This window comes from Procambarus clarkii, chromosome 54 (genome assembly GCF_040958095.1).
Source record: "Procambarus clarkii isolate CNS0578487 chromosome 54, FALCON_Pclarkii_2.0, whole genome shotgun sequence".
Classification (NCBI taxonomy): domain Eukaryota; kingdom Metazoa; phylum Arthropoda; class Malacostraca; order Decapoda; family Cambaridae; genus Procambarus; species Procambarus clarkii.
The window spans coordinates 14,399,481-14,410,076 of record NC_091203.1 but is presented as its reverse complement, the minus strand read 5'-3'; the positions used below and the strand labels follow the sequence as shown (position 1 = coordinate 14,410,076).

The 10,596-nt window shown below is 43.0% G+C and overlaps 1 protein-coding gene across 1 annotated transcript; it reads right to left on the bottom strand.

The window, feature by feature from the left end:
* Positions 1-317: 317 nt before the first annotated feature.
* LOC138352541 (uncharacterized) lies at positions 318-5,940 on the bottom strand. Its single transcript, XM_069305030.1, has 5 exons — positions 5,870-5,940; positions 1,084-1,125; positions 920-1,003; positions 546-839; positions 318-468 (listed from the first exon to the last, which is right to left on the bottom strand). The coding sequence occupies exons 2-5, from the start codon at positions 1,123-1,125 to the stop codon at positions 355-357; spliced, it is 534 nt and encodes a 177-aa protein (XP_069161131.1). The 5' UTR covers positions 5,870-5,940; the 3' UTR covers positions 318-354.
* Between the last annotated feature and the right edge of the window lie 4,656 nt (positions 5,941-10,596).

Sequence of the window (10,596 nt, the reverse complement as noted above, 5' to 3'; positions counted from 1 at the left end):
GTACAGACGAGACCATAATTTCGTTGTGTCCAAATTCTCAGATATGGTGTTTGGTCATTACACCTTCAGCCACGAGAAAGCATCTTTTGAAGTAGTCACAGCTCTTTTGTGTGTGTGTGGTGTATATATATATATATATATATATATATATATATATATATATATACACACACACAAGTTTGTCCACCGTTTAAAGTGATCGCACAAGTATAGACCAAATAACCCTAAGTGTTCTGTAGTAACTTAAATTCCTCAGTATAATGTAATTTAAGTTAAAGTTGGTGAATAAACTTTTGTAAAGTAAAAAAAACCTGATGGTTTATAACATACTTTTATTTCAGCAAATACAATAAATTAAGCATAGTATCTGGCGGTGGTGGAAGTAACCGTAGTAGTTACAATTTGGGTGATAGTAGTTACTATATCCTGCACTAGTTCTTGGGTAGATACCACAGGGACCGTCTGGATCTGCAAATGCATACATTATTGACGTTTGTGTAATAAAGGTATCGCACACTGTCACAAGTTAAAGACTACATAGTTACCTCGTGAGTGACAGCCACGTGGGTGATGGTCTGCCAGTATTTAACAGTATCTGTTGTGGTGACGAACTGACTGTAGATAGAGACCAGTGTGCTCACTGGGTAGACCCCCACCGTAGCCGTCACCAACACCACCGGTGTGGAGGTGACCCTTATCACAGAGGTCACCGTCTGTGGCTGCTGGGGAACAAACTCCCATTGGGTGGTTGTCTGGGTGACTGTCAGGGTGATCGCCGTCTGCTCAGTAACCCAGACGTCAGAGGTTGTAGTCTCCCGCAGAGTGTGGGTCAGGGTAGTCTGGAATATTATACACCATTAACAAATGTTAAAGTATTAATAACTTGTTGGTTAAGAAAGGTAAAGCCAGTGTTACCAACCTCAGTGGTGACGGTGGAGGTTGTGGGGGTGACGACTGGCAGGGGCGCATGGGTGCCGTAAGGTTGGTACGCCTGACCCTGGATCTATTGAGAAGCAATATTTTAGTCCCTTTTGAAATATTTTGCTTATTATGTCCAAGAGTACAGAGCAAAATGTTAATTACCTGGGCGATATAACCAAGGAAGAGTAGAGCAAGTGCCATCATCTGTACCGAAGATTGTAATTAGATGCCAGACGCAATATTAGCTACTATGATCAAAGCCATCAGATTTTCTCAAAACTTTAGCACACTAGAGGCAAGTCATGTTTAGACAACGAATGCAAGAAAAAGTTTTGAAACTATTAGTATGAAATTTTATGTCAATAGGATTTTTGAAAATAGTCAATATATTAAAGGTTGTTGGGAAGGTCGTCAGGAGTTTGAAGGGGGTGGGGGGGGGGGGTATGAGCCTATGCAGAAGAGTGTTAAGGGAAGGATTTGCATGTGCCTAGAAATCAGATCATGTTCAGTTCAAAAGGTATAATATCGTGGCTTTAGTGTTAACCAAACTACTAGAAATTGAGGAGACTACGTCGTTTGTCAGTCCTGGACCATTATCAGGTCTTGACAAGATGAGGGAGGCATGGTCATTGATCAAGGTAAGAGGGGAGGACGCCTAAATTCTAGAGGAAAACTAGAACAAGGAAAAAGGTACGGAAGGCAGGGTGTAAAATTGGGTGCAATAGAAGAATTGGTATGAAAAATAGTTGCCGATGCGTAGAGCACCGAGGAAAATGGGAATAATAGGAGGATTGTAGGAAAAGACAACATACATGCGGTCTTTGCAAACCCATGTATAGAGGCAGGAATATGGACAGTTATGAACACGAGGAAAAAGGAGGGAATTAGATTCCTACTCAATTTTGAAATGGAAGGAGTCAGATTGTTAATAAAAAAGGAAAGGCCATTAAAAGGTTAAGGTCATGAGGCCATAAAGGAACGATATCAACATAGCGAAGCCAGAGAGGGACGAGTATCAATAAAGGGAAGAATAGTTTCGAAGCATTCCATGTTGAGATTGGCAACAACAGAGTGAAAGGGGAAACCCACAGCGACATTGAAGTTTGAGATTAGCATTTACAGTTTAAAGAGAAGGCGTTAGTCAACAAGGCATCTGATTAAGAAAACTTTAGTAGGAAGCGGGCGAGGAAGTTCTTCAGTCGCCTCCCAAGGAAAGATTACATCAAAGTCAACTAGCTACATCAGGACTTTGTATTTTATAGAAGGGTTGCAGGTGCAGTCTTTCTCTGAAGTTCTGAGGGAGTGACGAAGGTAGGCAAGAGAAAGCGCCAAGATGAGGCATCAGTTACAGCTAACCAGGAGGCCAGAGGACAGCCGACGGCCCCCCCCCCCTTTAAAAATAAATGATAGGACAAAGGAGCACGAGGTTTATGAGGCTTAGGTAGACCATAGAAATACTGAAGAGAAGGTCAGATGAAACTTTACAAGAACAAAGTGAGGTGGACGAAGACTAGAGAGCTCTCTCAGTTTGCGGTTGAGGAAAGTTTAAAGGCGATCCAAAGGGGTATAGGTGCGCGTCAGAGCACGACATTTGCTGTTCACGAGGTAGTCCACACGGTCAAGGACATACAGAATCGCCTTTGTTGGAAGATAAGATGCGTTATATTTCATGGAGGCAAGGGCCAACTATAAGCTACGAGGAAGGTGGCGATTTAAACAAAAAACAATAGTCAAGAATGGAGATAAGGGTCCCCTAAAAACAGACTGAAAGATTATTCTAGTTAGAATTTACAATGCCATCAAAGGAACCGAGGTCTGTCACAATGTGGGCCAGGGGAAGAGAAAAAAAAAAGTACGGAAAGTTCTTGCAGAGGGATTAGAGAAGGGAAGAAAGTCTGGCAAAAATATTTATCCTAAGGACTGAAATCTAACGTTGACGTTATCACAATCTACTTTAAACTGGTCCAGGACGAACCAACTGTCCAATTTCTAGCGTGTTTGGTTAACAGATCATGTTCGTTATAAACACTAGTGTTTAGAATATTCTATTAAATCGGCTTAGCCTTTTCATCAGAAATTTATATTATCTAGTAAATATTTGGCATTTAAACGCAAGAGCCGTGTTAAATGTTTAAGCATTTCATTAATCAATTGTTTGAAAAATATTAAAGAGCAAAACATCAGCTCTAGTACAGTTTAGTCACTCAAATTGCATTTACAAAATATTCAAGTCTGTTACGGCCCTCTCGAGACGCAACGGGGTTCTTACTCTGATGTTAGAGGAAGTTGTATCCGACCCCAAGCCAGTAGTGGCTTTCAAGGGATGTGATCCGTGACGCAAGAAACGTAAAGGGGGAAGGGAAAGAAAGTTAAGAACTTAAGACTATAATTGTCACCATCACCAAATAAATAATATATAAAAAGAGTGCACAGGGGGAGGGGTATAAACACTATACAGGGGAATTATTCACACAATTGTCTTGTGCTGAAGACTCTGGTGCAAAACTCTCGGTGCCGAGTCCTTGGTGCTTCTTCGTGGCCTCACAACGAATCCTCTGAGAAGTTGAGCCTACCCTGGCCACAGGTCAGCCAAAACACAGGTCCACTGGGGGCACCGCCGTGGAGGCCGTCAACCACACGTCCAGCAGGTTCGCTGGCAGGTTCCGGATCAGCAAGGCTGGTCAGGCCACTCCACGAGCGATAAAAGGGGAACGCCCTAGACAGGAGCCTCGTGTGACACCACAAAAACACTCTCCTGTCCTCAATACCCCAGTGGATAAATGTCTCCAGCAGTCGGTCCCGGGTAATCCTTCTACTGCCACTCCACTGGCAGGGTAACACCACAGTGTTCTTCCGGGGGACGACTTCACAGCTGCTGCAGCAAAGCACAAGGTATGGAGACGGCTGCCTTGGGTAGACTGACTCAACTTCCATCACAGCAGTCCCAGGTCGACTCTAAGCAGACACGTCATCAATAACTGGGACACACTAAGGCACCTCACTTACAGGCTCAGACACAAACGCCCGACAAATCCACTCCATAGATGGCGCTGTCGTCTGAGCACCACCTCACCAGAGGTCAGGAGCGGCTGTGTTGTGAGCTGCACAGGACTGGGAACTGGCCATTGTGGCCAATATACGTCGTCCTCACCAGGTGTCGTCGTCCGTTTGGAGGGGATTTCGGGAGCCGACCCACAGATGGCGCGGTTGTCACTGCTCCGTGCTCGGACGCTGGATCCGGGTTCGTAACAAAGTCCAATATCATATACTCAGGATTAAACCATTTAGGTTCAATGACCGATCGATATTATTCTGGCGAAGAACGCAACTTTTAGTTAATAGAAGGTGCCAATCAAATGCTGTAAAAACCATTTTTAAGCGACTTTCTAGGTTCTCAGAGGTTATATTAAGCCACCTTCAATTATAGTAAATATTTCGAAACAAATAACGTTGCCGTGGCTCAGCAATGCATCTGCTTTGCAGAGCCACAGCAACCTCTGTCCCCCAGTCCTACCCACCATTCGCCCCATTACCCGTCTCCACGGCCTCCCCACTCCACTTTACCTCCCCACAGTCCCAAACTCTTCATCGTACCCCACCATTACCCCCTCCCTTGTCCCCTCATCCTCCCCACTACCACTTCTGTTCCCTCATCATCCCCACTCCCTCGTTCGATGCCTTGGTAAATGGTATGATGTTCCCATCAGAAAATTTGGAACAAAGTAATCTAATGTTCATTACCGAAATACGAAAGACAGTTAAAAAATTAAATTTAATTAAACAATTTAAGAATAAACTCTGCTCACGATATGAACAGTATTGTTAACAGGTCAATTCCAACGCAATTCACCCAAGTCAAAACGAAAATAAATCAAAATCAGATCCTTCAATCAATGTGATCAGAAACAAATAGAATTGCAACATTTACAATAGCAAGCGTGTTGCTCTTACATCCAACAGATGGTACTGTTAAAAGAATAATTTTTCCCATCACAGGCGTAACATCCATACTTAAGAAATTGACGGTATGGTAAACAGATCAGTTCCAACACCATCAGAAAATAATTGAATAAAATTTAATCTAAATTAAAGAAAATATAATTTATCAATGACATCGGAAACATTGAAGTTGAATACTCGACATTTAGTATAGAGTGAATGTTATGTGCAACAGACAACGCAGTTTTTTTAAAACGCACGTTTACCAGTCACTGGGGTGGCATTTTTATAGTAGGTATATAAAAATACGTACATACTCAAATGCAACGTTGTGTTAAAGTTTCAAAGCAATCGGTAATGAGCTTTCGAGGATTTTCTTCGAATGAAAAACATGGTTTCAGAAAAAGCATGTTTTTTTTTATCCCAACAGACGTGACGTCTAGAATTTCTATAAAACCTGGCTTGATGCAAATGCAACTGAAAATTTCAAAGCAATCTTTAGAACTTTTGGAGATTAGGGATTTTGAACAAACTTAACATTCATTTATATAGATTTAGTCTGCAATCTAGTAGGGCTTTATCATTTAAGTTTTATTATACTTATAAGTAAACTACGCTACATCCATTTTAAATCTATATTACTACATTTTGGGGAGAATTCACGTAGTGATAGTTTCAGGATTTTGAAGAAAAACCATGTTACTAATGGTTAAATTAGCTTGCTAGGATTACGCCTGACTACTAGCTGTCAGACTCATTGTTCAAGACAATTTAATTTGAAAAATTCATTACCATTTTAATCATGGCAAATTTGTACTACAAAAACTGTAGACCCAATTAAATACTATTAACTATAAATTATTCATGGCAACTACATCATTAAAATATTACTAATAAAGAATAGAATCAATGCATGTTAAACTATCAATCCCCGATTTTTTTTTTTTTACAGTAAACACACAACGATATCCTTAAATAAGTTAAAATTTACAATAAACTCGAGACTAACCTTTTACAACACTTAAAGCAGGACAGAAGGTACCACACAGAAAACAGTGAACTGACTGAAGGTTGAAGGCGGGCTGGGCACCTCGTTGACTAAACACCAAACACTTTAGAGGAAAGGTAGAAAGTTCCCCACAAAAGCTGCTACGACCACCATAACAGCGCCATCTATTGACTGAACCGTCAGCTACGCTCCCAGTGGAACAATATGGTGTGAAGACTCACGGAGCTTCAATATTGATTTATTGTGATCATTTCCAGTAAATCTTTGCGTTTCTATTTTATAATTATGTTAAAATATTAATTTTATTTGCAGCCTTTCTATCGCGTTACTAATTATAAGCAAAAATATTAGTTTTGCTTAAAAAATATTCTTTAGTCTTAGATTATTTGATTATGAGTAATTGAAACACCGTAGCCCAAACTGTATATAGATGGTACTCATGGCCTACACTCACATATTGAGAAATAACACCGTGGGTTTAAATTCATATACTCAACACACTAGGTCTACACTCACATATTGAGAAAGCGCATTGTAGGCCTCAAAGCCTATATTTACAACCGTACGCCTACTTGTCTCCAATATTAGTTATATGCGAACTGGGTTCAAACATTTCGACTATTACCTCCGGTTCTCATCTTCCTCCCTCTTATCTTACTCCTTAGCCCCTTCTTGAATCTTGTCCCTTCAATTTTCATACATATCTGCAGCTCCCCCTATAATGACCTTTTTTCTCTTCCGAAACTCCAGTCTGCCCTGGCCCTCTGCAGTTCTACTGCAGCGGACTCAGATGACATTACTTTTGGGATGCTTCTCTATCTTCCTCTATGCACTTTTCATCAATTACTGAATATTTATAGACATATCTGGAAGTCGTCGTCAGTCGCTGAGGACTTGCTTGAGGTTGTTCTTCCTATTCGGAAACCAGGTTCTCTTGGAACATTCCATTAGGACTTCAGCCCCATTGCTCCAATGCGTTGCATCTGCAAACGTTTTAAACGTGTAGTCCATGACCGTTTGATGTGGTTCTTTGAATGCTATCAAATACTCTCGCCTTCTTAATTTGGCTTTCACAAGTGTCACAGCACGACTGATGTCTTGGTGTACTTCGAGGTCAATATTTCTACTGCCTTTGCTGTGAATACCTCCTTTGTTGCTTTCATTTTTGACCTAGAAAAGGCGAATGACACCACCTGGAGATACCATATGGTGTCCAAACTCCATCCCTCTGGCCTTCGTTGTAATTTTCCACTCTTCCTATAAAAGTAAGTAATTATCAAAAGAAGGCACCAAACCGGGTAGGCTATGTAGCACGATCAAATGTGCGGAATAATCAGAGGGCTCTAAATATCACCAAGGATGCAAATATGAGAACTGAAACGCATAAGGCGAACGATATCAAAAGTATCCGATTCCCCAAGAATGCTATCGAGGGACAAGCAACCGCGAGGGATGGTCAGAAAACGAGACACACGCTCGTCCCGAAAGTCATTATATTCAACAAGGATATGCACGACCGTAAGTGGGACAATGCAATTAGGACAATAAGGAGTTGTGCGGCGCTCCATTAAGTGACTGTTTGTTTAGCGTGTATGGCCAATACGCAACCTCGCCAGAGCCGTTTCCATCGCCGGTTACAGTGGAAGGAGGACGAGCATGAGGACACACTACTCTTAAGAGTACGCGGTTTGTTACCAGTAACAGAAGACCAACAATCCTGCCAACGGGTAAGGATGGAGGAATGAATAGTTGGATAAAAGTCGGAATAAGGAATAACTTTACGGGAGATGGGACAAGAGCAGACAGCTACCCTAGCGGCAGCATCCGCACACTTATTTAAAGAGACGCCAATATGGCTGGGAACCCAGCAAAACTCAACTAACATAAATTTACTGGAAATAAGTAACAGCCAATGCTGAATCTCGACAACTACTAGATGGAACAGATTAAAGGACCTGAGAGCCAAGAGGGCATTTCGAGAGTCAGCGACAACTATAATGGAAGATTGAAAACGAGAAAGCAGGAGACGAAGAGCATAGAGAATAACATAAAGTTCCGCTGTGAAGATGCGAGTCTCCGGAGGTAGGCATCACATTTAAGTGCCGTCAGGAAAAACAACAGTCTATACCGTCCACAGACTTAAACCAATTGGTGAAGATGGAAATGGAGGGAAAGTGCGGAAAAAACTGCTCAAGGAAAAGGCGTTTCAGAACCGTAGGAGGAGTAAAAGCTTTAGTGATGCGGGTTAAGGATGTACAAAACTTCGGAAGATGGACTCTCCACAGGGGTAAGAAAGGAACAACACTAGGAGAAATATTAGAAATATGAACTGAAAGAGAATCCTGTAAGCGAGATATCCCGGACAGAAAGAGAGAGGTGGTGAAGAGGAACAGGAACCACGGGAGGGGTAAAAGTTAAAGTATGACAGAGGCGAGAAGAAGGATGTTGTAAGGCAGGCGCAAGATAGCGAAGAAAGTAGCGATCACGGCGGTCCTGGAGAGATAGGAAGCCAGTGTCAACTACAAGCTGAGGACGGGAGTCAAACGAAAGGCACCAGAGCTGAGGCGCAACCCAGTATGGTGCAGTGCATCAAGACGGTGAAGATTAGAAGGAGAAGCAGACGAGTAAGCAGGGCAACCATAATCGAGTTTTGGCAGAACGAGAGAGGAATGTGAAGCAAGGAGAGTGCGCCTATCCGCTTCCCATGAAGTATTTGAAATACCTAAAGGAGGGTAAGGGCCTTGGAGCATTCAACTCGAAGGTAAGAGATATGGGGCGACCAAAACAAACGAGTGTCGAAGATTAACTCCAAAAGCTTAGCGGAATCCTTGTACACAAGGGGGTGACCATAAAGTGACAAAGAAGGACGAAGAGAAACGTCCACACGTTTACACGCTTCCGAGTAAAATGCATAGCACAATTCTTAGACGCAGAGAAACTGAACCCATTATTGGTGGCCCAAGACCACACGGCATCAATCGCAAGTTAAAGCCGCCGTTGAAGGAGAGGCGAATTATCACCCCTGACAGCAAAGGGTAAGATCGTCGACATAGAGAGCGGAGAAGACGCCAGAAGGAAATGAAGAAAGAAGACCATAGAGGGAAACCAGGAAAAAGAGTAGTGCTCAGAACACTACCTTGGGGTACACCCTCATATTGCTGAAAAGTGGTAGAGAGAGTGGTACAAAGCCTCACTCGAAAGGAACGATGAGAGAGAGCAAGCTTTGGAGAAAGAGAGGGAGATTACAATGAAGGACAAATGAATGAAGTTCGGACAGAATATGATATCACCAAGTGGTATTGTAAGCCTTTTCCAGATCAAAAAAGACGGCAATAATGGAGGTCTTCGCAGCAAAAGCAGTACAAATATAGACCTCCAAGTTCACCAGGACATCTGTTGTGCTGCAGCACTTGTAAAAAACAAATTAAGAAGGGGAGAGGTGGCGATAGTGTTCTAAGAACCACTTCAGACAAACATTAACCATACGTTCAAAGAGTTTGCAGACACAACTCGTGAGGGGGCAATAGGGCGAAAGTCCTTAGAGGTTATCCCCAGAGACCTAGGTTTCCGAACAGCGAGGACAACGGCCTCGAGCCAGTCCTCAGGGACTGACGACGACTCATAGACCCGATTAAACAGACTCAGTTAATACTGAGACGTGTACGGAGGGAGATGGAGAGGCATCTCAAAATGAATGCCATCGGAGCCCGCCGCCGTAGAACCGCAGAGGGCCAGGGGCAAACTGAAGTTCAGAGAGAGAGAGAAGGGATCGTTATAGTGAAGTCGAAGATGAGTGCAGAAATCGAAAGGACGAGATTCAAAGACAGGATTACGAAGAAGGAAAGATTGAGGAAGATGAGAACCAGAGCTAACAGAAGAAAAGTGGGAACCAAGTTCGGTTGTGACCTGCAACGGGTCCGCCACAAAAGTACCATGGAAGTGAAGGACAGGCGAAACATCGGGAACGAACTTACCCGTTATCTTGCGGACACTCTTTCTCTGCGGCAGAGGAGTTTCGGACGTATTGGTGGAAACATAAGACTTCCAACACTCACACTTTGCTGTATGTATGGCTCTAAGGGCTACCGCACTCACCTTCCAAAACAAAAGAAAAGAATCAGACGTCTGCCTGTCTCGGTGTCTCTTCCAGACTGCACACTTACATTGGACAGCTCCCTTCAGCCCGATAGGCTGAAGGGAGAGGTCAGAGAGAGCAGCACGGAGGGTAAGTAGGTTCCAGTCTGCTTTAGCAAACTGCCACCTAGGGAAGGAGAGTGGAGGGTGAAAAGAGAAAAAGGTAACAAGGATGGGGAAATGGTCATTGCCATGGAGATCATCAAGAACTCGCCACGTGAAATCCAAGTAAAGAGACGACGAGCAGAGAGAAAGATCAAGAAAGGAAAGGGTGCGAGTCCGAGAGTCCAAATGAGTGGGCTGACCAGAATTCAGAAGAGACAGGGAAAAAGAGAGATTGAACGATTCGAGAAGGCGACCACAGATGTTTGTCAGCACATCACCCCAGATTCTACGTCAACAATTAAAAACACCCAGCAGGAGCACAGGCTCCGGCAAGGAGTTCTGTAGGTGTTTAATATCGGGAAAAGAAAGCGGGACATTTGGGGGGAGGTAAATGGAACAAACCATTTACGCACAAAGACACGTGCAGCAGAACATTTGAAAGGTGACGGGAAAGTAGGGGAACGAAGGGAACATCAGAACTAATCAAA